Source organism: Syzygium oleosum, unplaced genomic scaffold (assembly GCF_021117445.2).
Source record: "Syzygium oleosum isolate NSW1041296 unplaced genomic scaffold, Sole_v2.1 Sole_v2.17, whole genome shotgun sequence".
Taxonomy (NCBI): Eukaryota; Viridiplantae; Streptophyta; class Magnoliopsida; order Myrtales; family Myrtaceae; genus Syzygium; species Syzygium oleosum.
The window spans coordinates 7,762,480-7,790,475 of NW_026607501.1; the positions used below are offsets into that span (position 1 = coordinate 7,762,480).

At 38.1% G+C, this 27,996-nt stretch overlaps 2 protein-coding genes across 11 annotated transcripts; both read left to right on the forward strand.

The window, feature by feature from the left end:
- The first annotated feature begins 185 nt into the window (after nucleotides 1-185).
- LOC115678903 (protein MICRORCHIDIA 6-like) lies at nucleotides 186-9,560 on the forward strand. Of its 6 annotated transcripts, none has more exons than XM_030602396.2 (20): nucleotides 186-502; nucleotides 1,488-1,837; nucleotides 2,068-2,142; nucleotides 2,259-2,293; nucleotides 2,696-2,774; nucleotides 2,907-2,996; nucleotides 3,083-3,158; nucleotides 3,617-3,695; nucleotides 4,432-4,566; nucleotides 5,252-5,350; nucleotides 5,442-5,543; nucleotides 5,625-5,771; nucleotides 6,384-6,476; nucleotides 7,219-7,273; nucleotides 7,351-7,462; nucleotides 8,331-8,485; nucleotides 8,568-8,698; nucleotides 8,770-8,849; nucleotides 9,268-9,310; nucleotides 9,402-9,560. In XM_030602396.2, exons 2-20 carry the CDS (start codon nucleotides 1,576-1,578, stop codon nucleotides 9,519-9,521), a joined length of 1,968 nt encoding a protein of 655 aa, XP_030458256.1. In that variant the 5' UTR covers nucleotides 186-502; nucleotides 1,488-1,575; the 3' UTR covers nucleotides 9,522-9,560. The 6 variants fall into 6 exon arrangements, 5 of the variants coding, with proteins under 5 accessions (XP_030458256.1, XP_056175414.1, XP_030458254.1 ...); XM_056319439.1 differs by having other exon boundaries at nucleotides 8,571-8,698; XM_030602394.2 differs by having other exon boundaries at nucleotides 187-502; nucleotides 1,476-1,837; nucleotides 8,331-8,515; nucleotides 8,589-8,698.
- Nucleotides 9,561-18,831: 9,271 nt separating this feature from the next.
- Nucleotides 18,832-27,993, forward strand: LOC115678904 (protein MICRORCHIDIA 6-like). Of its 5 annotated transcripts, none has more exons than XM_056319277.1 (20): nucleotides 18,833-19,227; nucleotides 20,103-20,463; nucleotides 20,692-20,766; nucleotides 20,883-20,917; nucleotides 21,339-21,417; nucleotides 21,550-21,639; nucleotides 21,726-21,801; nucleotides 22,239-22,317; nucleotides 22,902-23,114; nucleotides 23,699-23,797; nucleotides 23,890-23,991; nucleotides 24,074-24,220; nucleotides 24,914-25,006; nucleotides 25,334-25,385; nucleotides 25,470-25,581; nucleotides 26,453-26,618; nucleotides 26,701-26,814; nucleotides 26,886-26,962; nucleotides 27,399-27,441; nucleotides 27,534-27,993. In XM_056319277.1, exons 2-20 carry the CDS (start codon nucleotides 20,202-20,204, stop codon nucleotides 27,651-27,653), a joined length of 2,034 nt encoding a protein of 677 aa, XP_056175252.1. In that variant the 5' UTR covers nucleotides 18,833-19,227; nucleotides 20,103-20,201; the 3' UTR covers nucleotides 27,654-27,993. The 5 variants fall into 5 exon arrangements, with proteins under 5 accessions (XP_056175254.1, XP_056175252.1, XP_030458257.1 ...); XM_030602397.2 differs by having other exon boundaries at nucleotides 22,902-23,036; XM_056319278.1 differs by having other exon boundaries at nucleotides 20,114-20,463.
- Nucleotides 27,994-27,996: the final 3 nt, after the last annotated feature.

A 27,996-nucleotide genomic window follows, 5' to 3' on the forward strand; every position in this document is an offset into this window, starting at 1 on the left:
ATCGCAGGTGTACCAGTTTGGGGTTTTTGGTGGTCAAAAAAATAGTTCGGGATAAAATTGTCACATGTATATTAATTTTAGATTTTTTATGATAAAAAAAATAATTTAAGGTAAATTTATCATAATTATACTAGTTTATGATTTTTCGTCGTATTAACTCTGTAATAATGGTACTGTCCAATCCCAATGCCACGCTGCCTCTGCGTGTTCCCCGCGGGTGGTGTGGTGGCGAGCCGAGGCGCTACTGCTCTCCCGCTCAGTCGCCCGGCCCCGATCCTCCGCCGCGTCTCCTCCGACGGGGAATCCTCGCTCCGGCCGTTGAAACCGGGATCTTCCTCCCCGGATTCGTCGCCGGACAGCGCGAGGGTTCCGGCGAGGGAGCGAGCTACAAAGCGTGTTGGGCAAGGAGCAAGAGTTCCCGGTTCCGGAACTCATTGAGGTTTCGCGAGTTCCTGTCCGGGTCTGGACCCGAGCCCGTGCGGGGGTTCTTCCATCGGAGGAGGTTCGTTGCTTTTCCCTCTTCGCGACTGCGTTTCTTCTCGGCCGCTTGGGAGCATCCGCCTCGCGTGTTTACGTGGGTCGTCTGTCTGTTCTTGCCTCGTTTTGCTTTTGCTTCGCGTAATTGCTTGTGCGGTTTGAACGTTCTTTAACTTCCTTGTTAATGGCTGTTGCTTAGGGCTTAAGTAAGCTTTTTGAACATGCCTCCGTCTTAAGGCTTAAGCTTTGTAGTCTCACAAAATCTTACGTGATATCAAAAAATAAGAGATTTAAGCATCCGTCTTAGGGCTTAAGTAAGCTTTTAGAATACGCCTTTATCTTAATACTTAAGTTTTGTACTATAAAATCTCATATGATATCAGAGAACAGAGAACGTGAAGTTCCGAATTTTTATATTTAGGCTTAGGTTAAAGTCCAGCTTATGAGTAAGAATATTAGAATATTTTAATATTAAACCACATCTTCAGTCCAATGTACTTCGATGGGTCCATTAGATTCTTGCTGTTTTTTTTTTTAAATCTTTTTGGGGTTGTTGGGGGTGTCTGGAAAGTGTTCGGTTAGTTTAAGACTTGAATGGTCTTGTGTTTGCCGCGCTCTAGCGTTCGAGAAATATCAAAAACACTGTTGAATCTGTATGGCTGGATTGTGTTCTGTTTATGACGCGTGACGAAATTCTGAAGAGAACTTTCGGGCGCATCCAAATTCAGCTTACCTGCAAACCAGCGATGTGAACATTATATAGATAGTTTGTAGTCAATTTAACTGGAAACATATCATAACCAATGTAGTCACAATTTGTATGAACGAACTCTGTTTAATTTAGTAACCGACAGAGTTGGTTTGTACCGGTTACCTAATCAAAAGATTTGCAAGGCATCCCTTTGAACCCTGGTTCATTTACTAAATTTGAACTTCGTACTGTCTTCCTTTTTTCTCTGAGCAATTTGTTCGTTGGCTCTCTTTAACTTGTTTTACAGTGCTAATTACAGGCATTGCAGATTGCTTGGACTTGCATAAAGCTGAACTTGTGAAGGGGGATGTGACAGCTTTAGACTAGACTTTGTGGTGCCTTTGAGCATGATGCCTCCTGGAGTGTTTCAAAAAGTCCAGCTTCAGAAGCCCAAATCACTTCTTGAAAGACAAGAATCTGGAGAAGAGAGAAGCTCAAATGCTTTAAGTACTGGTCACAGTGGAACCAGCGTGTTAGATCAGGCGCAGTCTACTCTTGATGATACAGGCCTGTCCTCAATGTCCACCATCTGTCCAGCACCACTATGCCGGCAGTTTTGGAAATCTGGGAGCTACGACAACGGGCATAGTGCCAAAATCTCAATTCAAAGTATTTGGCTCTTAAGTCCTACTTGTATATTTTAAGTCCTCATTACAATCTCAATTGGATACGGCTGGTGACTAGACACAAGAGTCCCAGTGATTATTGGGACTTAATACATTGGCCTTTTCAATTGTGGAATTAGCTGATCCTCCTGTCAACGTGCGCTGTAAATTGTAGATTCTTTGTATATTAACTGCATTTCTACCTTTTCTTTTACTGCTTTTTTCGCTTTACAGATGGAAGAAATTACCTCCATGTCCACCCTATGTTCCTTCATTCAAATGCCACTTCACATAAGTGGGCCTTTGGCGGTAGGTTGAACTGGATGGTTGTGAATTTTCTATTACAGGGATTCTAGTTCTTGACAGAAACCACTTCAAGTCCTTTTTTTTTTCCAGTTTGGATTTACCAGCTTCTTCTTTTGCAGCCATAGCCGAGTTGCTTGACAATGCAGTTGATGAGGTGATTTTCTGACCAAAACTTTTTAAGTATTGTACTATTTTGTTTTAGGTGCTCCTCTGATGGTGATTGTTTGTTATGAAAATATCATTAGTATTACCAACTATGATATAATAGTTCTTTTCCTCCGCAAGTGTTGACTATTCTAGAATAGTTGTAGGCTTGTTCTGAAATACTTTAAGAAAAATTTTAAGGCGAGGATGATGTATCACAGGAATACTTTGATAGTTAGACCTATTTGATTGGAATATGAATGAAAAGTTAATGCAAGAGTAACTCTCAAACAGTGAATTCCATCTTATTTTCTTATTTATTGATTAACATTTAGTAGTCTACTGGTTAGGATCCACATATTTGAAGTTATGTGATCTGATTTTCATATTCATTGTTTGCCTGCAAGGACAGATCCAAAATGGAGCCACATTTGTTATCGTAGACAAAACCTTAAATCCAAGGGATGGAAGCCCAGCATTGCTAATACAAGGTCTTTGCCACCTTCAACTTCTTTAATGTGCAAATTTAATTGGATGTTATTTTGGAGGCTCTGTCATCATATTGTTTAAATAGGAAACACACCTGATTCATGTCTTCCAAAAATCTGACTCATTGCAACTAGATGATGGTGGTGGAATGGACCCTGAAGCACTGAGGCAGTGTATGAGTTTTGGATTTTCAGATAAAAAAGAGAAATCAGCTATTGGACAATGTACACCTTCTCTGCTCATTTTGTGAAGTACTTCCAAGTTTCTTTTGGCGCTCTTTTTACGTTGACATGCAAATCTCATCTTTCAGATGGAAATGGCTTCAAAACCAGCACTATGAGACTTGGTGCAGACGTCATTGTCTTCAGCCGCCACATGGAAGATAGGTTGGCTTCCCTAAAACTGTTGTTTGGAAATTTAGGCTTGATCTCTATTTTCAGCAGATGTTATAAAATGTTGGTGGCTTCAGTGAAAATTGTACTTCTTTAATTAGGTTTTATCTGAGATGAAATAAGTGCAGAAGAATGGAAAGATTGGGAGCTCATTTGACTGGATGTTCTCTTTTACTCTCCTGGTTTTATCTTTAATGCAAAAAGCTAGGGATGATTGCACTTGTATGAGTAGATGTTTGATTAATTTTTTGCTTATTTGAAATATTGCTCCCCTCCTTCCTTATGAAGTTCAGTTTGATCATGTTCAGGAAGTTTTCTTAGAAAAAATCTCCACTTAAAAAAATTGATGTCTTCCTAAAGATTCTGTCTAATCACCAGCAACATATATAATCATTTCAGAGTTTGCTATTCCCCTTTTGGACTATTATGTAACTAACTTGTCTCACCATCAGGGTTTTGACTCAGAGCATCGGCCTTTTGTCATATACATTCTTGATGCAAGCAGGGCACGACAGGATTGTGGTTCCAATGGTAATTTTAGATGCTTCAATCTATTTCATTGTTGCTTTACATGCACTTTCTATGAGGAACTACTGTTGAGAAGGCAATGTTGTTATCTCTATGATTTAATGCTGATGACACATTGACTGTCTGACTGGTTAAATGTCACATACACAGTTATGGGTTTTGTTTGATTAGTATTTACTGCAAACCACGTTTGCAGGCCAACTTGTCGTTTTAGGATTTTGCCCTGGTGAAAGTGGTCTTGTATTTTAACTATTGGCATTGCGTAAAGCAATCTACTAAAGTCTATATAAAGACACAGGCATGTATCTTGGTATTTGAGTAAATGGAGTGAGGTCAGATGATACCTGGGGACAACTTGTTGTTTTAGGATTTTTCCCTGGGGATGATATTTAAACTGTTGGCATTAGGTAAAGCAATCTTCTAAGCCTATATATAGGCACCAGCAGGTATCCTGGTATTCGAGTAAATGGAGTGAGATAAGACAATTCCTCACTTCCTTACAACTTAACTTTATGGTTGGCTAATCCTTAAATGAGATATCAGAGCATTTCCTTTTGAGGTTTTTGTGTTGGGATGTTATCTTTCAAGAGCCTCTAGTCCTAGCTTTCACATGTTCACATTTTATTGGTCTTCTCTTATCTGGTGAAAGTTTTGATGCGGATGATATTGCTCTCTTATTTCTTGTGTGCTCTTTTTCCCTTGTAACTTCTCTATCTTGTTTTTTGTGTTTTGCTTTCAGGTTGACTATGAGTTTAATGCAAGCACTGGGACTCTGGAGATGTCTCGTCGCAATGATAGAGAACATTTCATGGCAAATCTTTCTTTGTTGTTGCAGTGGTCTCCGTACTCAAATGAAGCAGATCTTGTCCAGCAAGCAAGTTCTTTCTCGTTTTTTTCTCCCCATCTCTTTTAGTTATTTAATTTTTCTTGACAAGTCCACCTGTTATATGCAAATCTATTGCAAGTACAAGTCTTGCATCTTTTATTTTAGCTTCTCTTTCTGATTATATCGCTTTATCATCTTCACAGATTTGATTTATCAAGTCTTGATTGCCACACTTGTTGGCTTGAATATGCCCATAAATCCATGCTGAGTTTTGTGATGGAGGCTTAGTGTACATGGGCGTAATGCGAAAGCAACGAATTCTGTTGGCTTTTGTGGAAGATCAAGAGTATGATTATGCCTGCTGTGCTTATGGACTAGCAATTTTATTTCCTTTTTTAGTGCAATCCTGATTATTTTACTAATGATCATCTGCAGTTTTTTCATATGATACTTTGAAGGTTAAGTAGTTCTGGTCTGGTTCATTAGCATTCTGATTTGAATACGTCATCATGGCTATGTGACAATGTGTGCAATTTTGGAAAAGGTTAGCTGCTACTTGTCTAGTCTGCTGACCTGGCTATCTTGGGATTGGTATAGTCTATTTAGGAGAGAAGATGCTGAGACATTCTTTTTCCTTATAATTCATGTGTAGCTTTTAAGTAACATTGTACAGTTGCTGGCATCTTATTGTGCTCAAGGTCTTAAATAAATGATTTCGTCTTTCTTATGGCAGTTTGATGACATCGGATCCCATGGTACAAAAATTATCATTTATAATTTGTGGTTCAATGATGATGGGGAAATGGAGTTAGACTTCGATGCTGATCCGCAGGTTTTATGCTTCCTATCCGTTGTTCTTCCTCGTGCTATTTGTTCTCATCTTATTCCCCATAAATTGACTTCTCTTGAATTTCTAATTGAAGGACATCCATATTAGTGGAGATATTAAAAAAGTCGAAACATGTCACAACTGGAAATCAGTGAATGAGCAGCACATTGCTAATAGACTCCATTATTCTCTTCGTGTAAGTGGTATTGTTATAGTCAGAGAAATGATTAAGTTTCAATTCATCTGTTTTGACAAGTCTTAATTTGTCGTGCAACAGGTATACTTGTCCATTTTGTACTTGCAAATACCTGAAAGTTTTAAAATAGTGCTCCGTGGTCAGAATGTGGAGCATCATAATATTGCAGATGATCTCAAGTGTATCGAATATATATTATACAGACCTCAAACCGCTGGATCTGTGGAGGTTATTTTGAATATTGCATTTTTTCTTACCTACTGTCTCTGTTGTTAGCGACGATTATTTAGTTTGACCTAGCACAATTTTGTGCTCGATCTTCTCTTGTCTAATTGAATTTTTAAGGCTTTATTGTTATGGTGGTGTTTATTTATTTGTTTTTCTTGAAAAAACTAATAGCTTTTTAAGTAATATTGACCCTAAAGTGACGAATCACGCCTGGTGGCTACGGTGTTAGGATTATGAAAACTTTATATTTCCGGATGTTAATAGCTGTCTCCTCCTGGATAAAATGTAATAAATCCCTGAAGGTGTATTGGAGTTCTATGATTTTAGAATTTGTGTGAATGGGTTGGTATTTTTTGTCAGGGTTGGGGGGGGGGGCATTGTGGAATATTCATCGGTCGGAACTTTTATTTTGCATTGCAAATCTCTCTCTCTCTCTCTCTGTGGCACACATGATCTATGAGGTGCATCTAATGTTGAAGCTTGCACTTTTACGCTTGGATTGTTAGAAAATAGACATGCTTGTCTGATTGGTGTCTCTATATATATGCCACCTCTGTTAAAGAAAAATTGTGCTGCAAATATTTAATTGCTGTTCATGGGGTACTCATGCAGGGTGAGGTTGTAACTACCGTAGGGTTTCTAAAGGAAGCTCCGCATGTGAACATCCACGGGTTTAATGTGTACTACAAGAATCGACTGATACTGGTAACAAAATCTTCTCCAGTACTTTCAGCGTTGGGTTTATTATCTTTTAATGCTTTACTGTGTAGTAGGCATCTCTGTAGGTTTCTATAGTTTGTCATAAGTGGCAAGATGGTTCCATCTGTCGTTAGGGTATCAAGCAGTTGTTGAATGCTATTAATTTTAGGTTAATACCTCGAAAAACCTCAAACCGGTACGCCTGTGACAATTTTACCCCAAACTAATTTTTTGACCACAAAAAATTCCAAACTGGTACACCTGTGACAAATTTGCCCTCGGTTTATTTCCGTTAAATTTTACTGTCAAATTGCTTTGTTAAATGACACGCGGCAATTGACGAATATACCAATTTTATGTTTTACCCTCCGTTTGTCATAGGCGTACCAGTTTATGATTTTTTTGTAGTATTAATTCAATTTAATAGAAACTAACAGAGGGTAAATTTGTTACAAATGTACTAGTTCGGGGTTTTTTGTGGTCAAGAAATTAGTTTGGGGTAAATTTGTCACAGGTGTACCAGTTTGGGGTTTTTCATGGTCAAAAAATTAGTTTTGGGTAAAATTGTCACAGGTGTACCAGTTTGGGGTTTTTCGTGGTATTAACCCATTAATTTAATAGGGAGGCAACTGTGGGAAGCCACTATAAAAGGTAAACAATAGAAAGTGAAACAAACGACAAAGATTGGCAAAATGAATAATATCGATATTCTTTCTTCTGACTTTATGAATTTGTATTCTCTTTTCAGCCATTTTGGAGGGTTGTGAACTATACAACACATGTCAGGGGTAGAGGTGTTGTTGGTGAGAAGCATCTTTGTTCACCTTGTGTCTTGTGATAAAGTGCTGTTGCTTCATCCTAATCCACACTGTTTTTGAAGGTGTTCTGGAAGCTAATTTTATTGAACCGACTCATAACAAGCAAGATTTTGAGAGAACTTCCCTTTTTCAGAAGCTGGAAGTTCGGTTGAAAGAAATGGCGTGGGAATACTGGTAAGCTACTTGTTATCCTGGTGGAATTTGTTGTGCTATAGAACTAGAACTTTTCAGTTTATATATGCAACATTTTTGTCAGTTCCGCCTTGTTTCTTCTTTCTCCATTTGACATTCGGTTTTATGGTTCCTGTGAACCATATATGGCCCTCTGCTACTTTATGCTACAATTGGAGAATTGCTTATAGTTTGCCTTTCATGGCGAGCTGCCTCCCAATAGTCTCAAGTAGTCTTTCTTGCTCTTTACATCTTGAGTTGCCAGCTGTAGCAGTTTTGGTGGCCCCTTTCCGAACCTTTTATTTTTATGTCCATCTAAGTAGCTTTACATGCACTTTTCAATACTTTGATTCAGATTTGTATCTATTACCTCTATTTAGTTGAGTGGTCCCTTAATGAATGTTTTTGAGCTTCACACCTAAACATAAACTAAAGGTGCCATAGTTCAACGAAGTTTCCACCATGACGATTCTTCTGGATAGGAACTATCAATTAACTGAGTCCTTGTACCCCATGTGCTCATTTGTGTTTTCATGAAAATTTGGCTTGATTTTCTTCACTTGACCATATTTAGATGACCTTATTGATGGCTATACCATCATGGGAATTCCCAACTCTTTAGAGATTTTGTTAGTCACATTTGATGACTTTTGTCAGAACCAGCAGTTGCGATACCGTCTTTTTGTCATCTCTTCTTCAGTTAGGAGGGAACCTCGAAATCAATCGAGCTATATGCTTAAAGGCTCATAGATGTTGCGTGGGTCATTTTTGTCATCCCTTATCCAATTTACCATTTAAAGGTAAAGGCTCATAGATGTTGTGTGGGTCTGTTTCAGACTTATCTGATCTTCTTGTGCATGTCTAACTTCAGGGACTGTCATTGTGGACTGATTGGGTATCAGGTCAATAAGAAGGTTCGGGCATCGGTATATGCAGAGAATTCATCTCATTTCGTTCATCATGGTGGTCTTGAAATGCCTGTTCAATTGGAACAGAGTTTACCTCTTACGACATCTGAAGCATTTGGTGAGGCACTCAGAGATGAGTCTAAGCAAGGTGAACTTTTGAGGATGAGCTGCTGGTAACTTGTAGTTGTAATTTTCTGAAGCACAGGACTCAATGAATACAGGGTCTGGTAGGAAGCGCAAGGCAGTCGGGCTAACAGAAACTGAAAGGGCAAATATGAAGACAACAGGGGAGGGCGGCATTAACAACAATTGGGAGATCGAAGAGATACAGGTCAATCTACAAGTTGTATTTAAAATTGTAGCTGGCTTTGTGCACTGACTTCTTTAATACATGTGTTACAGCCTATCAATATCCCTGATGACCAGTTAAAAGATGAGGAGGCCGCAAGGATAGTGCAAGAACACAAGAAGCTACTTGCAAAGTGAGTGGCTGCCTAACAGTTTTGATTTTCAAGTGATTGAATTGTGTAAGAGTAGCTATAAAACACCTGGATACACTGAAGCATCGTGAGTTGGTTTCTGGTGTCCATGAGTTCCATTGTTTCCGTCCTAGGTTTCAACATCGTCCATCATACTTACCTGCACCAATTGCTCTTCCTTTTACCTCTGATAGAGGGTGATGATTACCCTTGCCTTATTAGGCTAGAAGATATATTTGAGAAATATTAAACTTGACATTTTGTCCGTCTTTACTCGGATCATATACAATAAATAAGCTTCATCTCAGACAGTATTTACCTACTAAGAGGCCGGGTACATTACTCCTTTTATGTCAATGCGCTCCGTTCTGTACGTGGACCATGCACTAGACATTTATAAGCTTCTTGTGATTGCTTTCAGATGCGTGGAATATGAGAAGAGCGAGAAGGAGCTTAGCGACAAGGTTTTTCAACATTTCTTGATGCTAATCTCTTCTCATCTTAGTTGATGATATTATGCCCTTCTAAAAAGATTCGCTGTTTTTGGTGGTGCAGTTGGCTCGGCTCACTAGTGAACTAGGAGAAGCTCAGCTCGAGTATTCTCAACTCTTGGCCGAAGCTCTATCTCTGGGTCCAATCAAGAAAGAAAACAATGTAAATATGTCGTCTCAGTAAAAAATCTCTTAGGTTTATTCAATCGAATTTTTGGTGGTATTGGTAGCTCTGTCAGGCTATCCAGAATTCTCAAGTGCCACGGCCTGATTGCGGAGAGAGAAACCTCAGCACCCTTGCAGATCTCTTAGGGTACATCATCGATTTCTATCGGATTCTTGGCTAATTGTGACCGAGAAGATCATACTGGTGAAGAAGTATAGTTTAGCAATAGCCAGCACTTCAAACGATAGAGGAAAGCATGCTTCGACTACGGTGGATTTGCCAAAGCGATCTGCAAGTCTAAGCGGTGACGAATGTAGCAGGTAGATTTAAATTATCTCAGCTAACTAGCCCTTTACATTTTGACAAACTGTGTCGTGTGATGGTTCTTAGAATATCACAACCTGAAGTTTGATTGACAACACATCATGCGGAGATGCTTCTCAAGGCTGCTATGTGTGAGTTGAAGTGTATGTGTTATTATGGTGAAGGTTAAACTCTAAGTTGCTATTTTACCCCTTTGCTTGCATAGGTTCATCTCTAATATTTTTACTCATCAAAGTCATTCAAAATCCCCTTGAAATCACATGACCGCTCTTCTTTTTCATAAAGTACAGTTATGATCTATAGAAACATGGCATCACCCATTATACAAAAACATCAAAGATCATATAGTATTGCCTCTTGGTTCATCATATAATCATCAATTCCTTTTAACAATATTGATCTATAATATCATTCATACTTTAAATTATTATCAAATAATGATCAAGAAATACTAAAGGATTGACCTAATTTAGCACCTAAAGATTCACTTACCTTGGATGGACAGCTTTGAGTGAGCATAGAGCTTGATCCACCTTAAAATCAAGTGATACTATCTTGAACTAACATTAATAAGACAAGTCAAACGGGAAAAGTGCCAAAAAAGTTTTAAATCTTTTGTATTAGTGTCAATTTAGTCCTAAATCTTTTTTTGGTGCCAATTCAGTTCTAAATCTTTTGCATTGGTGCCAATTTAGTCATAAACCTTTTTTTGGTGCCAATTAAGTCCTAAATTTTTTAAATTGGTGCCAATTCATTCCTAAACCTTTTGTTTTTGTGCCAATTTAGTCTTTACGGTCAATTTTGACTGGAATTTGCCAACGTGGACGCTTGCCGGCCGGCGACAGGTCACCGGCGCCGACGTGGACGACTTTAATTATATTTTAATAATTTTTTGAATTTTTATTTTTTTTCCTGTTTTTTCTTTTTTTTTCCACTTTTTTTTTTGGTCCCCCTCCTTCCTCTAGCCGGTCCGGCGACCGGCCAGAGGCCAGAGGCCGGCGAGCTTGACCTCGCCGGCCTCGCCTGGCGAGGGCGAGCCTCGCCTTGGTCGGGCGAGGTTCGACCTTGCCAAATCCGGCGAGGTCGGATCTCGCCGCGGCCTCGGGCGAGGGCTCGAATCTCGCCATGGTCGGGCGAGGGCGAGCCTCGCCATGGTCGGGCGAGGTTCGACCTCGCCGGATCTGGTGAGGTCGAGCCTCGCCTGACCAAGGCGAGGCTCGAGCCCTTGCCGGAGGCCGCGGCGAAGGCGAAGGCGAGCCTCGCCATGCCCGACCTCACCGGATCTGGCGAGGCTCGCCCTCGCCGCAGCCTTCGGCGAGGGCTCGAGCCTCGCCTTGGTCGGGCGAGGCCCAACCTTGCCGGATCTGGCGAGGTCGAGCTCGCCGGCCAGAGGAAGGAGGGGGGACCAAACAAAAAAAGTGGAAAAAAAATAAAAATTCAAAAAAATATTAAAATATTATTAAAGTTGTCCACGTTAGCGCCACGTCGGCACCGGTGACCGGCCGGCAGGCGTCCACGTTGGCAAATTCCGGTCAAAATTGACCGGAATGACTAAATTGGCATAAAAATAAAAGGTTTAGGACTGAATTGGCACCAATTTAAAAGGTTTAGGACTTAATTGGCATCAAAAAAAGGTTTAGGACTAAATTGACACCAATGCAAAAGGTTTAGGATTGAATTGGCACCAAAAAAAAGGTTTAGGACTAAATTGGCACTAATGCAAAAGGTTTAGGACTTTTTTGGCACTTTTCCCCAAGTCAAACAGTTAATTTAACAACATTGAGGTGACTAAAACTTTGAACGAGAAAATCTTACCTCAGAGAACATAATTTTTTAACGTATTTCTAAAAATCAAGTGATTTTGGGTAGGCTTAAGTGTTAAGCCTTCCAGTTTTGGTAGAGAAGAAAACAACAAGAGATGAGCTATGCGGGGAAGATGATGAGTGGCGGTAAGCCTCCAAACAGAGACAGAATGTTTGGCCGAGTATGTGCAAGAATGAGGAGACTTGATCTGCAAGCTTATCAAGAACATAAATGGGCTAGAGTTTAAAAAAAAATGGGTTAATTCCAAAAAAAAACACCAACTTTAGGTCGAGGGACAATTCTGGCCCGAACTTTTTTTTATTCCATAAAAAAGCATCAACTTTAGGTCGAGGGATAATTCTGGCCCGAACTTTTTTTGTCCCATAAAAAAGCACCAACTTTAGGTCGATGGATAATTCTGGCCCGAACTTTTTTTTGTCTCTTAAAAAAGCACCAACTTTTATTTAAATCCCAAATTTGGCCCCCCATTGATTTTCTGTCTGAAGTTACCCTTATTTGAGAAAAAAAGTTATGGTGGTGAGCCTGGCGAATCTCTTTCATGGCGTCTGTCGACAGGCGGTGGTCTACAGCTTCAGATTACGACAAAACGACGAAGTTTGGCCAGAAAGATTCAATATAGAGATATTTTTGACTTGCCGGTGAAGTGAAGGAGACGAACAGTTTCACCGTTATTTTTCAAGCTGTGGTTTAGAGAATAAGACAATGAATAATGCTTTAAATCCAGTCAGCAAGTCACGTGGATTTATTGCTAAGGTGGAATAGTCAAGTTGAAAAATCAATGGTTTTAAGTAAAAAATGGCCAGATTTGGGATTTAAGTGAAAGTTGGTGCTTTTTTACGAGATAAAAAAAAGTTCGGGCCAGAATTGTCCATCGATCTAAAGTTGGTGCTTTTTTACGGGACAAAAAAAAGTTCGGGCCATAATTGTCCCTCGACCTAAAGTTAATGCTTTTTTATGAAACAAAAAAAAGTTCGGGCCAGAATTGTCCCTCGACCTAAAGTTGATGCTTTTTTTTGGAATTAACCAAAAAAAAATGATGTCACACATGATGCAGCTGTTGGAGAAATATGTTGAAAAAGATGAAAATAAGAACAAAATAGTTGAGATTTACAAGCACTGTCCTTAAGAATAATTTCGTTTCTCGTAGTACGAAATTCGGTGTATAAGGCTCTAGCGCAGAATTTTCCTATATAGGGAACATGAACAACAATGCTATGTGCAAATCCAACATATAAATGGAAAGAAAAGAGAGAATTTCTTGTTTTTTGGTGAAAAATAATTGTGATTTGGAGATTCTCTTTATAGGCAAATAAATGAGAGGGTTAATAAAGAAATAAATCAAATCAAACGTTACAGAACCATTACAAATTGATCGCGGTCATAATTTCCATTAAAGCCATTACAAAACAATAATTTCAAATATTTCAAAACCATTGAAATATTTGACAATCCCCACATTTTTCAACAGGTTTTGAAAAAGAAAAAGAAAACCGATGTATTAAACTCAATGAATGTAATGCATCGGAACTGGTGGTTGTTAAGCTATGAATCGTACCTAAAAAGAATGAAATATAATTCACAAAATCATTGGTGAAGTTTGAAATTTCCATGAACCAAGAATTTCTTTTAAAAATTATAATTTTCACCAATCACATTAGACCCCCTACAATTTTTGTTGTTCAAAGCGGTTTTGCGTTAATAAGATATGTGCATGCCCGGTTTCATAAATGCTTTAGAGTTTTTGCCAAATGTTATCATAGGAGCAGCCCACTCCACACTTAAATAGATGATTCCATCAAGAGTATTCTACAATTTGATACACCATCAATAATGGTTATGGAATTCATTAAGAGCTTAGCTCAACCTCTTTTTCATTACAGTCTATCTCTATTCTCACCTTAGGAGGGACAACAATTTTTACTATTGCATCACTAAATCAACAAGTGACTTGTTATTACCTATATAAATCTTATTCATGGGATCGTCGATCACATAAGTTAGGCTACCATCACTGTTGATTTTCAATTAGCTAGTTTAAGTCTCATTCCCTTTAATGTATCAAAAATTAATTTTCTCCCCACAGGTTTAGTCAGAGGATCAGCTAAATTTATTTATGACTTTAAATAATCAATAGACATAATTTCATCTTTAAGCAATTGCTTTACCATATCACATCTCAATTGGATGTGTCTTTTTTAGCTATTTGAAGTTTCATTCTTTACAATGGCTATTGCCTCTTGGCAATCACAATGCCTAGACATAGAATGTGTAGGTTTCATTCCCAAAGGAATATCTGCTGAGAAGTTTCTTAACTACTTAGCCTATATGAGTTTTGAGAAGAACTTTTCATTTCCCAAGAACTTGAGCAGTTCTCGAATCGCTAAAATAAATAATATCTTCTCCTTCCCCTATTAGAGTGTAAGCGGATAAAGCATTTTCTTCATACTTGTATGCCTAGTCGCACTAAGTCTACCATTCATTCTTTCACATTGCTCGCAATATTGGCTTGAGAATTAACTGCAACAATTACGTTATCAGAATCATGTGGTTCAACCAAGTTGACTTTTGGTTTAGCAAGATTGTCATTCCCTTATAATTTTGTTTGACTGATTTCCAAGTTACAGCACTTTCACCACGGGTGAACACATATCAACTAATGGATTTTGTCTGATCTGAATTTAAGATCCGATTAGCATTACTGTATCCTTCTATTATAACAGGAAATCCACTATATAAAATGTGATGATCCATTTAAACCAACAAATATCAATCAACCAAGTTAATTGTCTAGGCTGATCATTCTAACTTATTCTTTAGAGTTTTCACTTACCTTGAATGGAATCTTGAACAACCAAAGCCTTTAATTACTTTGTAAGACTCTTGACAGTTGAGCTAAAACCACAACTTAATTTTTTTTTTTTTTTGTAGTTGAAGGTTCATTGAAATTTTGAACTGGAAAAAATTGTTTCTTTTCTATAAGGTGGGAAGATGAAGCAATAATTGAAGTGGAAATCGAAGGAAGTGATGTCACAGCCAAGAAACGGGAAAGAGGGTGTCATTTTATTTTCATTTTCTTAACTTCACTTGTAATGATTGCTATAAACCTTGGTTTAGTTAAAATGTCATGAGCGATGTCATTTTAGTGGCTAAGCTCAATGGCACAAATAAGAGAATGCGAATAATTACTTGGGTGACAAGTTGCAAGATTTGGGTGAAAATGTGGAGATATTTGATTGGAAAAAGAGAGAGAGCATCATTGCGCTCAAGTAAAATGCATGAATGATGAAGCATTATTTAAGTTGTAATCATTCAAACATTAATGTATATGTGAGAGAGAGAGAGAGAGAAAGAGATAAGATAGCCCATGGATGAACAATTCAATCTTATCGAGAGCATTAATGAGATAAAGTTAAGAATGTTGAGGTCATGCATGATGTAATTCCATATTAAAACTTATGGTTTGACAATTTAGAAGATGTGGCAACATAGATGAACAACAAGTGACGTGAGAGAGGTAGAGAAAGAGAACATGGTCGGGCCAACTTGGTGCATGAATAAGGAGAAGTATTTGAATTGCAATCATTTAAGCATTAATGACTAAATGTCATGAATGGTGGCATCTCATGATTAAAACATATGCTTGATAATCAAAGAGACGTGGCTAGATGAATGAGTAAAAAGTGGCTAACTTGTTTTGGCAAAATTGTGGTAAAATAATGCTAGGAGTAGCTAACAAATAATGATTGTGAGAGAGGGAGAAAAAGAAGGTAATAGAAGCATGTGACAAATATCAATTCTCATATTGAATATTATGAATCACATGTATAGATTAATTAAAGGTTGTGTGTACTAAAGGCAATTTGAGTATTCCAATATAAAGTAATCATGTCACCCATGGCACTATCCAAATATTCTCAATTTAATGGCACTAATAGTGATACTCTCATTAATCTCATGTAATATAAGGAGCACAAGATCCAATGTAAGAATTATAAAGTGCTAAGCATACTTCATCCATTGTAATGAATATACAACGTAAGAGCCATATTTGACATGCCGATGATGTTTTACTTAAATTTTAGTAGGGAATTTTATTTTCATTTAACATAATAGATGCTCACATAATGGGAAAAAAGAAGAAGCAAAAATGCTTTCCTAAGTGTGATTTTGCAAACACCATTCAAGCCAAAGTTATTTCCCAATGCACTTTAAAATTACAATTTACCAAACACTACTTGCATTAGATCAAAGGCCTTTGTATTTTCGCAAAGATATTTCCCCAAAGCCAAACCAAACTCACCCTAAGATATGTGCAGGGATGAGAGAGCATTCTGACACCTTCATGCACTTATCAGACATACACATTGCCATGAAGCAAATACCTGAGGAGGCTAGCAAGGATCACCTAGAGGGGGTGAATAGGTGATACAAAAAATTCTTTTTGTAATATAATGTAGAAATAGTAGATCAAAAACAAAGTCTGAGTATAGTTTAGATTTTGAGCAGACTTTGAAAAGCAATTAAGTAAATGAGCAATGAAAAAAATGAAAGGAGCTTTAGAGAAGAGAAAAATTGCACACAAGATGTATAGTGGTTCGGCTTAGATCAAGTTTATGTCCACTTTCCCACGCTGACAGCCTACTAGCTGGATTCCACTAGATGATCAATCAAAAGATTACAGATTTTGAGTGATAACTCACTGTGTAAGATAGGTCACTCTATCTCACTTAAGTCTCTTAAGATCGCAGATTTTAGCTCAAGAAAGACAAGTAATACTGATCGGAGTATGCTTAGACTTTGGAATACATGATTCAAGATATTGTCTCTTCTTCTGCTCATCAATACTTTGTCTCCTTTTATATTCCTCTACTTCCAAACTAGCCATTGGACAGTCTTCAGAGATCATCTTCCAATCTTCATCTTGGAAAGATTTATATAAAGAGGATTGAGTAGCGTTGAGTGACAAAATCTAAACCCCGCTAAATCTGATCACTCATACAATTAGAACTTCGTTTCCATAAGAAGAGCCTCTCCATTTAGAAATAAACTTGTCTCGTGGTTGATTATCAATCAATCTAAGATATTTTGCGATATAAATATCCCTTGCCAAATAGCCTTTTAAGATCAAGTCAATCAAGACTTTCCATTTGTGAAATCCAAGCCTAATTACTAGATATTGTGAATATTATGAGTTTGCGTCGAGAACCAAATGAGATCTGATTCTATAGTATTTGGTCTTGTAATCCAATGTATATTAGGATGGATTGTTCTTTAAAGTTTGAGTCTCTTGATTCCAGTATAAATGTTGAAGTTTGTCAAAAGCCGTATAAAGTATGAACATCCGTATAAAGTCTGAGCTCCACGAATTAAAAAATTTGTCATCTTCAAAGTATAACTTCTTAAATCAAAATACTTAAAAACATTTGTCATACTTACAACATATATATGGACAATTTTGTCAATTTTAAAATCTATTAGGAGGTTTTCCCAATAATACCAACATGTGTGAGCATTGGCACACACCCCCGAGCAAGCATGCACAAAGACATGCCTCCGAACACCAACACAGGCTCATGTGTACACTCACTTGAGCAAATCGGCATGGGCATCACTAAACACCTGTCTCAAAAAAATAATAAAAATAAAAAAGATTAGCCAGATTTCTTTTCGTTTCTTTTCCACTTTTTCTTTTTCTTTTTTCCTCTTCTAAGGAGCCACACAGAATCACAATGCCTTTTTAAAGATTTCTCTAAATAGATAATTGGAAAAATGCAAGCATTCTCCATAAAGAGTATAGAACCACAAATTCTTGGAATACGCTGGAGGATAATTCCGCTCCGTAGAGAATGAAACTCGATGCTTAAGGCTCTAGTCTATCATCTCAGGATACATCAGATCTTCCTCTATTTTCCATGCAATTTAAATTGAGGGAACATGAACGACAATGTTATTCGTAAAGCCTAGCAAATAAACGAAGTAAAAGAGATAATTTCTTGTTTTTGGTAAAAATGGTTGTGATTTGGAGATTCTCCTTATAGCCAAATAAATGAGAGGGTTAATAAAGAAATAAATCGAGTCAAATGTTGCAAAGCCGTTACAAATTGATTGTTGTCATAATTTCCATTAAAGCCATTACGAAGCAATGGTTTTGAATATTTCAAAATCATTGAAATAACGAACGATAATTACATAGTTAAAAATACATGGTTGAAAATGAAGGATCTCACTCAGCGGCCACCCGATCCCCACGTGTGGGAATTGGGGGGGTTTTTGGGTTTATTCCTAATTTCTGTTACTAAAAGCTCGTTGTTATACCCAAAAAAGAAAAGAGTGAGTGATGAATGACTATCTTTGTTGGCAAAACTTGTGGTCTCAAGAGAGGAAAAAAAATAATGTGATTGAAATATGTGGTAAATATCAATGACAATGTAAAAAAAAAAAAATGAGACTCGTCTATAAATTAATTTGAGATTGTGTCTCCTAATGGCATGTTGGACATTTCCAGTGTGTGGTAGTCTCGCCACTCTTGGCACTATTGCAATATTCCACTAATCTAGTAGCACTTCTGTATTTATAATGAGATATGCTCCTGAAATTTATGTAATCCAACGTGCGCCAGATCTAATGTGGAAATTGTAAGGTGCTAAGCATGCCTTACACATTGTAACACATGTATCACGTAAGGCTTATTTTCGACATGCCAATGATAGTTCACTTTGATTTTAATATGGAATTTTATTTTCACATAACACGATAGTTGCTAACATAACAAATAGAAGGAAAATTTAGAATGCCACTCAATACCGAAGTTTTCTCATGAATAAATTCCACATAATTAAGAAAGCTAATATCTTTACGTCGCTTCTGTCGAAATATTTTATGATAATATTTCCTGGAAAAGCGAATTGAAAATACAAATCAAATCAATTGGCCTCATGACATATAATACCTTTTGCTTTTCCTTTTCAGATATCGTAATTTACACAATATGAATAATTTTTCTCTTTAACGAATTCAAGTTATGTATATTCAAATGTAAATTCACATATAATATTTTTTTATAGTCTTAAAAAAATATATTTGTGATGCTTCAAAATTTAACAATGAATTTTTTTGGTTGAAAATATAAATGGGGAAGTTGACGTCTATGCAAAGAAAACAGGGATAACTAACAACCGTATGATAGAAACGTATCGTCCAATGACCAGAGTCTCAGACGGTCGAATAGTATACCCGCAGGTGGTCTGGTGAGCCGAGGAGCGATCCACCCCCAACTCCGTCCACCGAGTCGGCCTTCGCTTCTTCGATCCTCGCCGCATTTCTCCGACGGAATTCTCGCTCCGGTCGTCGTCGTCGAAACCCACTTCCCGGATTCGTCTCCGGGCAGCGCTAGGGTTTCGGCGAGGAAGAGGTACTAGAGAGTGTGCGGAGGAGGACCCACAAGAGTTCGGGTTCCAAACTCGTTGAGGTTTCGTGAGTTCGCGCCTGCCGAAGGTTCGCTGAATCGTGGGTAGGCCTTGGATTTTCGCATCGTTGCCTCTGAACCGAGCCCGCGGGGTTCTTTCCGTCGGAGGTGGTAACGACCCTTCATCATCTTTCGTGCTTTTCTCTCGTTACAACTTCGTTCTTTGGCCGCTTCGGAGCATGTGGTTCGCGTAATTACTTGTGCTGTTTGAATGTTCTTGACTTCCTAGCCCTGCCATTGTTTGTTTTTGCTCCGAAGGGATATGCGGTTTCAGCTAAATGCAGGTGGCGTGTCCGATGTACTTCGATGGTTCCATCAAATTCTTGCTGGTTTTTTTTCTCTTTTGGGGGTTGTTGGGGGGTTGTCCGGAAAGAGTTCGGTAGTTTAAGACTCGAGCAGTCTTATATTAGCCAAGCTTTAGCATTGAAGAAATATCGAAAACGCTTTTGAATCTCTATGGCTGGGTTGTGTTCTGTTTATGATGTGTGAGGACTGAGAACTCACGGGGACAGAGGGGTCGACATTTTCAAATTCAGCTTACGTGGAAACCAGAGATGTGAACATTATCCAGATAGTTGGTGGTTGATTTAACAGGAAACATATCATAACCAATGTCCTAACAATTTGTATTGACATGTTACCAAAATGGCGAGCAGATGTGGTAGTTAAATTACAAAATCAACAGAGCACTGAAATTAACAAGATTAGTCAAAGAAGAAGAATTACATCTTGAGCATGGTTTTCATGGACATGAATTTCGCTATCCGCATATTCTTGAACATTTTGAGTAGGAACTGTACGAGTAAAAAAAATGCCATTAGTATTACTTCCTAGAGGATGACAAGCAGCATATCGTTTTGTGACACACTTGCTTCATTACCTCAGTCCCTTCTGGATTGTGACCTTTACTAAACTTTTGAACTTCGTACTGTCTTCCTACTTCTCTGAGCAATATGTTCATTAATTCTCTGTATCTTCTTTTGCAGTGCTAAATAAGGCATTGCAGATTGCTTGGACTTGCATAAAGCTGAACTGGTGAAGGTGGATATGACAGCTTTAGACTAGACATTGGGGTGGCTTTGAGCATGATGCCTTCTGAAGTGTATCAAAAAGTCCAGCTTCAGAAGCCCAAATCACTTCTTGAGAGACAAGAATCTGGAGAAGAGAGAAGCTCAAATGCTTTAAGTACTGGTCACAGTGGAACGAGCGTGTTAGATCAGGCGCAGTCTACTCTTGATGATACAGGCCTTTCTTCAACGTCCACCATCTGTCCAGCACCACTATGCCGGCAGTTTTGGAAATCTGGGAGCTATGATAATGGGCACAATACCAAAATCTCAATTCAAAGTATTATGCTCTTAAGTCCTACTTGTATATTTTAATTCCTCATTACAATCTCAATTGGACGTGGCTGGTGACTAGACATAAGAGTTCCAGTGATTATTGGGACTTATGCTTTGGCCTTCTCAATTCTGCAATCAGCTGATCCTCCTGTTAACCGTGTGCTCTAAACTGTAGATGCTATCTATATTAACTGCATTTCTGACCTTTTCTTATGTGTGTTTCACATAATAGATGGAAGAAATTATCTCCATGTCCACCCTATGTTCCTTCATTCAAATGCCACTTCGCATAAGTGGGCCTTTGGTGGTAGGTTGACCTGGATAGTTGTGAATTTTTTTATTACAGGGATTTTATTCCTTGACAGAAACCACTTTTGAGTCCTTTTGTTCCAGTTTGGATTTACCAGCTTCTGTTTTTTGCAGCCATAGCAGAGTTGCTTGACAATGCAGTTGATGAGGTGATCTTCTGACCAAAAGTTTTCAAGTATTCTGCTATTTTCTTTCAGGTGCTCCTCTGTTGTGATTGCTGATTTTGAAGATACCATTTTATATTACCAAGAAAAATATAAGAGTACTTTTCCTCCATCAGTGCTGACTATCCTATAATACTTGTAGGCTTATTCTGAAATACTTTAAGAAAAATTTTAAGGTTAGGATGATGTATATCAAGAAGACTTGGATAGTTAGACCTCTTTGGATTGGAATATGATAAAAAAAAAAAAATTGATGCGAGAGTAACTCGCTAACAGAGAATCTTATCTCATTTTCTTATTTCCTGATTCTGGCTTTGTATTTCAACATTTAGTATACTGGCTGTGTTCCCCATATTTAACGTTGTGTGATCTGTTTTTCACATTCACTGTTTGCCTGCAAGGACAGATCCAAAATGGGGCCACATTTGTAATCGTAGACAAAACCTTAAATCCCAGGGATGGAAGCCCGGCATTGTTAATCCAAGGTCTTTGCCATCTTTAAATATTTTTATATGAAAATCTAACTATATGTTATTTTGATGTCTCACTCATCATATTGTTTAAATAAAAAATACACCTGATTCACGTCTTCCTAAAATCTGACTCATTGCAACTAGATGATGGTGGTGGAATGGACCCTGAAGCACTGAGACAGTGTATGAGTTTTGGATTTTCAGATAAAAAAGAGAAATCAGCTATCGGACAATGTACACCTTCTCTGTTCACTTTGTGAAGTACCGTCAAGTTTCTTTTGGCGCTCTTTCTATGTTGACATGCAAAGCTCATCTTTCAGATGGAAATGGCTTCAAAACCAGCACCATGAGACTTGGTGCAGACGTCATTGTCTTCAGCCGCCACATGGGAGATAGGTTGGCTTCCCTAAAATTGTTGTTTGGAAATTTAGGCTTGATCTCTTGTTTTGGCAGATATTGTAAAATGTGGGTGGCCTCAGGGAAAATTGTACTTCTTTAATTAGGTTTTACGTGAGATGAAATATGTGTAGAGGAATAGAAACATTGTGGGCTAATTTGATTGGATCTTCTCTTTTACTCTCCTGGTTTTATTTTTAATGCCAAAGCTAGTCATGATTGCACTTGTAAAAGTACATGTTTGATGAATTTTGTTCTTATTTGAAAGACTGTTCCCCTCCTTCCTTATGAAGTTCCTTTTGATCATGTTCAGGAAGTTTTCTTAGAATAAAGCTCAACTTAAAGATTCTGTCTTATCACCAGCGACATATATAATTATTTCAGAGTATGCTATTACACTTTTGAACTATTCGCTAACTGATTTGTCTCACAATCAGGGTGTTGACTCAAAGCATCGGCCTTTTGTCATATACATTCTTGATGCAAACAGGGCACGACAGGATTGTGGTCCCAATGGTAAATTTGGATGCTTCAATCTATTCTTACATGCAATTTTTATGAAAAGCAACTGTTGCGAAAGTAATATGTTCATTATGTTGATATCTCTAGAATTTAATGCTTATGACTCATAGGCTGTCTGACTGGTTAAATGTGACGTACACAGTTGTGGGTTTTGTTTGAGTAGTTTTTACTGCGAACATGCACGTTTGTCCGCCAACTTGTTGTTTTAGGATTTTGCCCTGGGGATGATATTTTAACTGTTGGCATTAGGTAAAGCAATCTTCTAAGCCCATATATAGGCACGGGCAGGAATCCTGGTATTCGAGTAAATGGAGTGAGATAAGATGATACCTCACTTCCGTACAACTTAACTTTATGGTTGGCTAATCCTTAAATGAGATATCAGAGCATTTGCTTTAGAGGTTTTTGTGTTGGCATGTTATCTTTCAAAAGCCTCTTATACTAGTTTTCCTGTGTTTACATTTAATGGGCCTTCTCTTATATGTTCTTTATTTTGACACTGCTGAACTGCCCCTCACCTGAATGCTTGATTAGCACATCTATGTCTAACATTCACTTATATATCCTGTTGCTTTCAGGTTGACTATGAGTTTAATGCAAGCACTAAGACTCTGGAGATGTCTCGTCGCTATGATAAAGAACATTTCATGGCAAATCTATCCTTGTTGTTGCGGTGGTCTCCATACTCAAATGAAGCAGATCTTGTCAAGCAAGCAAGTTCCTTCTCATTATTTTTTCCCGCATCTCTAAATGTTATTTATTTTTTCTTGACAAATCCTCTTTCATCTATTGTAAGTACAAGTCTTGCATCTTTTATCCTACTTTTTCTCTCTTATTATTTTGCTTTGTCATTTCACAGATTTGATTTATCGAAGTCTTGATTGACATGATTGTTGGCTTGAATATTCTAATAAATCCATCCTGTGAGTTTTGTGATGGGGGCCGGTATACATGGACGTAATGAGAAAGCAATGAATTCTGTTGGCTTTTGTGGAACATCAAGATTATGATTGTGCTTGCTGTGCTTATGGATTAGCAACTTTCATTTCCTTCTTTTAGTGCAATTCTTATTATTTTACTAATGAGCATCTGCAGTTTTCTTCATATGATATTTTGACGCTTAAGTAGTGCTAGTCTGGTTCATTATCTTTCTGATTTGAACACTTTGTCATGGCTATTGTGACAAGTGCAATTCTGGAAAAGTTAGCTGCTTATTGTCAAACAGTCATATGACCTCGCTATCTTGGGATTTAAGAGAGAAATTGCTGGAGACATTTTTTTACCTGATAATTCATGTGTAGCTCTTAAGCGACATTGTACAGTTGCTGGAATTGTCTTGTGTTCAAGTCTTAAATAAAGTTCTTTTTTATGGCAGTTTGATGACATTGGATCCCATGGTACAAAAATTATCATTTATAATTTGTGGTTCAATGATGATGGGAAAATGGAGTTAGACTTTGATGCTGATCCCCAGGTTTTAAGCTTACTATCCATTGTTCTTCCTCATACTTTTTTACTTTCATCTTATTCTCCATAAATTGACTTCTTTCGAACTTCTAATGGAAGGACATCCGTATTAGTGGAGATATTAGGAAAGTCGAATCACTTCCTGCCTGGAAATCAGTAAACGAGCAGCACATCGCTAACCAACTCCATCATTCTCTTCGTGTAAGTTGTATTGTTATAGTTGAAGAAAAAAATAAGTTTAAATTCATCTGTTTTGACAAGTCTTATCTTTATGGTCCATCAGGTATACTTGTCCATTTTGTACTTGCGAATACCTGAAAGTTTTAAAATAGTGCTCCGTGGTCAGAACGTGGAGCATCATAATATTGCAGATGATCTCAAATATATCCAATATATATTATACAGACCTCACACCGGGGGATCTGTGGAGGTTAGTTTGAATACTGATATTTCTTTCTTATCTACTGTCTCAGTGGTTAGCGACGATTATTTAGTTTGACCTAGTGCAATCATATACTCGATTTTTTCTTGTCTACTTGATTTTCTGATGTCTTTATTGTTGTGGTTGTGTTTATTTTTTCGATGACAACTAAGGGCTTCATTAAGTAATATCAACCAAGTCAAACAACGAGCTTGAAGTGACGAGTCAGGCCTGGTGGTGATGGTGTTAAAATTATGTTAAACTTTATATTTCTGGATGTTCATAGCTGTCTTCTCCTGTATAAAATGGAATGGATCGCTAAAGGTGTATCTGAGTTCTCTGATTTTAACCCCATGATATAAGCTTAACTCAGAGAAATAGTTGTTGCTGTGTGATTTTCCTCGTCCATATGGGGGATCATAATACGGACAACAATAAATGGGAGTAAGTCGAACATAATGGAATAATCAGAAGTCAACCTTATTTTGCATTGAGAATCTCTGTCTCTCTGTCTCTCTCTCTCTCTCTCTCTCTCTCTCTATATATATATATATATATATATATATATATGAGTTGCGTCTTATAATGTTGAAACATGCATTTGCACTTGGATTGTTAGAAAATAGAGACATACTTGTCTGATTGGTGTCTCTATATATTTGCCGCCTCTGTTAAATTTCTGTTCATGGGGTACTCATGCAGGGTGAGGTTGTAACTACCATAGGGTTTTTAAAAGAAGCTCCGAATGTGAACATCCACGGGTTCAATGTGTATTACAAGAATCGACTGATACTGGTAACAAAATCTTCTCTGGTACTTTAAGCATTGGGAGTCTATTATTATCTTTTAATGCTTCATTGTTTAGATAGGCATATCTGTAATCTATAGTTTGATGTCATATGTGGTAGATGGTTCCATCTGTCGTTAGGGTATCAAGCAGTTGTTGAAATGTCATTAGTTTCAAGCAGTTATTGAAATGTTAATAGTTTAATAAGGAGGCAACTGTGGGAAGTCACTATAAACGGTGAAAGATGGAAAGTGAAACAAACGATCAACTGTTGGCGAAATGAATACTATCAACGTTCTTTCTTCTGACTTTATGAATTTGTATTCTCTTTTCAGCCTTTTTGGAGGGTCGTGACCTATTTAGATAGCAGGGGTAGAGGTGTTGTTGGTGAGAAGCATCTTCGATCTTTTTTCACCTTTTGTTTTGTGATAAAGTGCCGTTGCTTCATCCTAATCCACATTGTTTCTTAAGGTGTTCTGGAGGCAAATTTTATTGAACCAACTCATAACAAGCAAGATTTTGAGAGAACTTCCCTTTTTCAGAAGCTGGAAGTTCGGTTGAAAGAAATGACGTGGGAATACTGGTAAGCTACTTGTTATCCCGGTCACTTACTCTAATGGAATTTGTCTTGCTATAGAATTGGAACTTTTCAGTTTATTTATGCAACATTATTGTCGTTCCGCTTTGTTTTTTCTCATCGTTCTCATTGGACATTTGGTGTTGTGGTTCCTGTGAGCGGTATATGGCCTTTTGCTACCTTATGCTACAATTGGAGAATTGCTTAAAGTATGCCTTTTGTGACAACCTACCTCCCAAATAGTATCGAGTAGTCTTTCTTTCTCTTTACATCTTGAGTTGCCAGCTGTAGCTGGTTCGGTGCCCCGTTTCCTAACCCTTTATCTTTATGTTCATCTAAGTAGCTTTACATGCGCTCTTCATTACTTTGATTCTGATGTATATCTATTACCTCTATTTCATTGAGCGTTCCCTAAATGAATGTTTCCGAGCTTCACACCTACACATAACTCAAGGTGCCATAATTCAACAAAATTTCCACCATGACAAGTTCTGCTGGGTAGGTCTTTTAACTGAGTGCTCATCCCCCCCATGTTGGCTTGATCTTCTTCACTTGACCATATTTAGACAAGCTTTTTAATGCCTATCGTCATGGGAATTCCTGACTTTTAAGAGATTTTGTTAGTCACATGGGATGACCTTCCTCAGAGTCTCGGACTCAGCAGTTAGCGAGCCTCTTGCACCATGACATCTTTTTGTCATCCCTTCTTCAGTTAGGAAAGAACTTCAAAATCAGTTATGCTTTGAGGCCGGCAGATGTTGTGTGGGTCATCTTTTTGCCATCCCTTGTCCAATTGACCATTTAAAGGTAAAGGCTTGTAGATGTGTGGTCTGCTTCAGACTTGTCTGATCTTCTTGTGCATATGTAACTTCTTCAGGGACTATCATTGTGGGCTGATTGGGTATCAGGTTAAGAAGAAGGTTCGAGCATCGGTATTTGCAGAGAATTCATCTCATTCTGTTCCTCATGGTGGTCTTGAAAAGCCCGTTCTATTGGGACAGAGTTCACCTTCTATGACTAGGGTATCTGAAGCATTCGGTGAGGTACTCAGAGATAACTCTAAGCAAGGTAAACTTTTGAAGATGAGCTATTGGTAACTGGTAGTCATAATTTTTTAAAGCACAGGACTCAATGAATAAAGGGTCTGGCATGAAGCGCAAGGCAGTCGAGCTAACAGAAACTGAATGGGCAACAGGAGGGGCTGGCACTAACTATGATTGGGATGTCGAAGAGATACAGGTCTATCTACAATTTGTATTTCAAATAGTGGTTGGCTTTGTGCACTAACTTCTTTAATACATGCGTTACAGCCTATCAATATCCCTGGAAACCAGTTAAAAGATGAGGCTGCAAACGTGGTGCAAGAACACAAGAAGCTACTTGCAAAGTGAGTGGCTGCCTCACGGTTTTGATTTTCAAGTGATTGTTATGTGTAAGAAATAATGTAGCTATAAGAACACCTGGATACACTAAAGCATCATGAGTTGGTTTGTAGAGTCCACGAGTTCCATGGTTTCCTTGCTAGGTTTCAACATCGTCCATCGTACTTCCCTGCACCAATGTACTGATTGCTCTTCCCTTTTCCTATGATAGAGGGTGATGATCACCCTTGCCTTGCTGCACAAAAAGATGTGTTCCTGAAATGCTAAACTTGACATTATGTCTGTCTTTACTTGGATCATATATCATAAAGAAGCTTCATAATAGACAGTATTTAGCCACTAAGTAGGGCTGAGTAAATTAATCCTTTTCTGTCAATGTGCTCTGTTCTGTATGTGGACCATGCACTAATCATTTATAAGCTTCTTTGTGATTGCTTTCAGATGTTCGGAATACGAGAAAAGCGAGAAGGAACTAAGTGACAAGGTTTTGGATCATTACTTAATGAAAATCTCTTCTCTATCTCTGTTGACGATATAATGCCCTGCTGAAAAGATTTGCTGTTTTCGGTGGTGCAGTTGGGTCGGCTTAGAAGCGAACTAGGGGAAGCTCAGCGCGAGTATTCTCGACTCTTGGCCGAAGCACTATCTCTTGGCCCGATCAAGAACGAAAACAATGCGAGCATGCCGTCTCTGTAAAAAGCTCTCCGGTTTATTCATCTGTGAAACCTTTTGTCGTACTTGTGGCGTGGTCAGGCTCTCCAGAATTCTCGAGTGCCACGGGCCTGATCGCGGGGAGAGAAACCTCGGCACCCTGGCCGATCTTTTAGGGTACTTACTTCATCAGTTCCTAACAGAGGCTCTTTCATCCGGAAAAAAGTCACTCTCCTTGGCTAACTGCGACCAAGAACATCATCCTCTTGAAGGGGAATGAACTTTACCTGATGTTGACTTGTACCATAACAGTAGGCTTTTTTTTTTATGATGCATGTAATTTTAACTAACCCCTTTTTCATTTCTAATCACTTTGTCGTTCTAATTT

Coding starts and splice junctions, on each gene's coding strand:
- LOC115678904 (XM_056319277.1), top strand. CDS start 20,202: ATGATGCCTTCTGAAGTGTATCAAAAAGTCCAGCTTCAGAAGCCCAAA. Junction 20,918..21,338: donor TTGACAATGCAGTTGATGAG/GTGATCTTCTGA, acceptor CTGCAAGGACAG/ATCCAAAATGGGGCCACATT. Junction 23,992..24,073: donor AACTCCATCATTCTCTTCGT/GTAAGTTGTATT, acceptor ATGGTCCATCAG/GTATACTTGTCCATTTTGTA.
- LOC115678903 (XM_030602394.2), top strand. CDS start 1,576: ATGATGCCTCCTGGAGTGTTTCAAAAAGTCCAGCTTCAGAAGCCCAAA. Junction 2,997..3,082: donor GAAATCAGCTATTGGACAAT/GTACACCTTCTC, acceptor CTCATCTTTCAG/ATGGAAATGGCTTCAAAACC. Junction 7,274..7,350: donor CAGGGGTAGAGGTGTTGTTG/GTGAGAAGCATC, acceptor CTGTTTTTGAAG/GTGTTCTGGAAGCTAATTTT.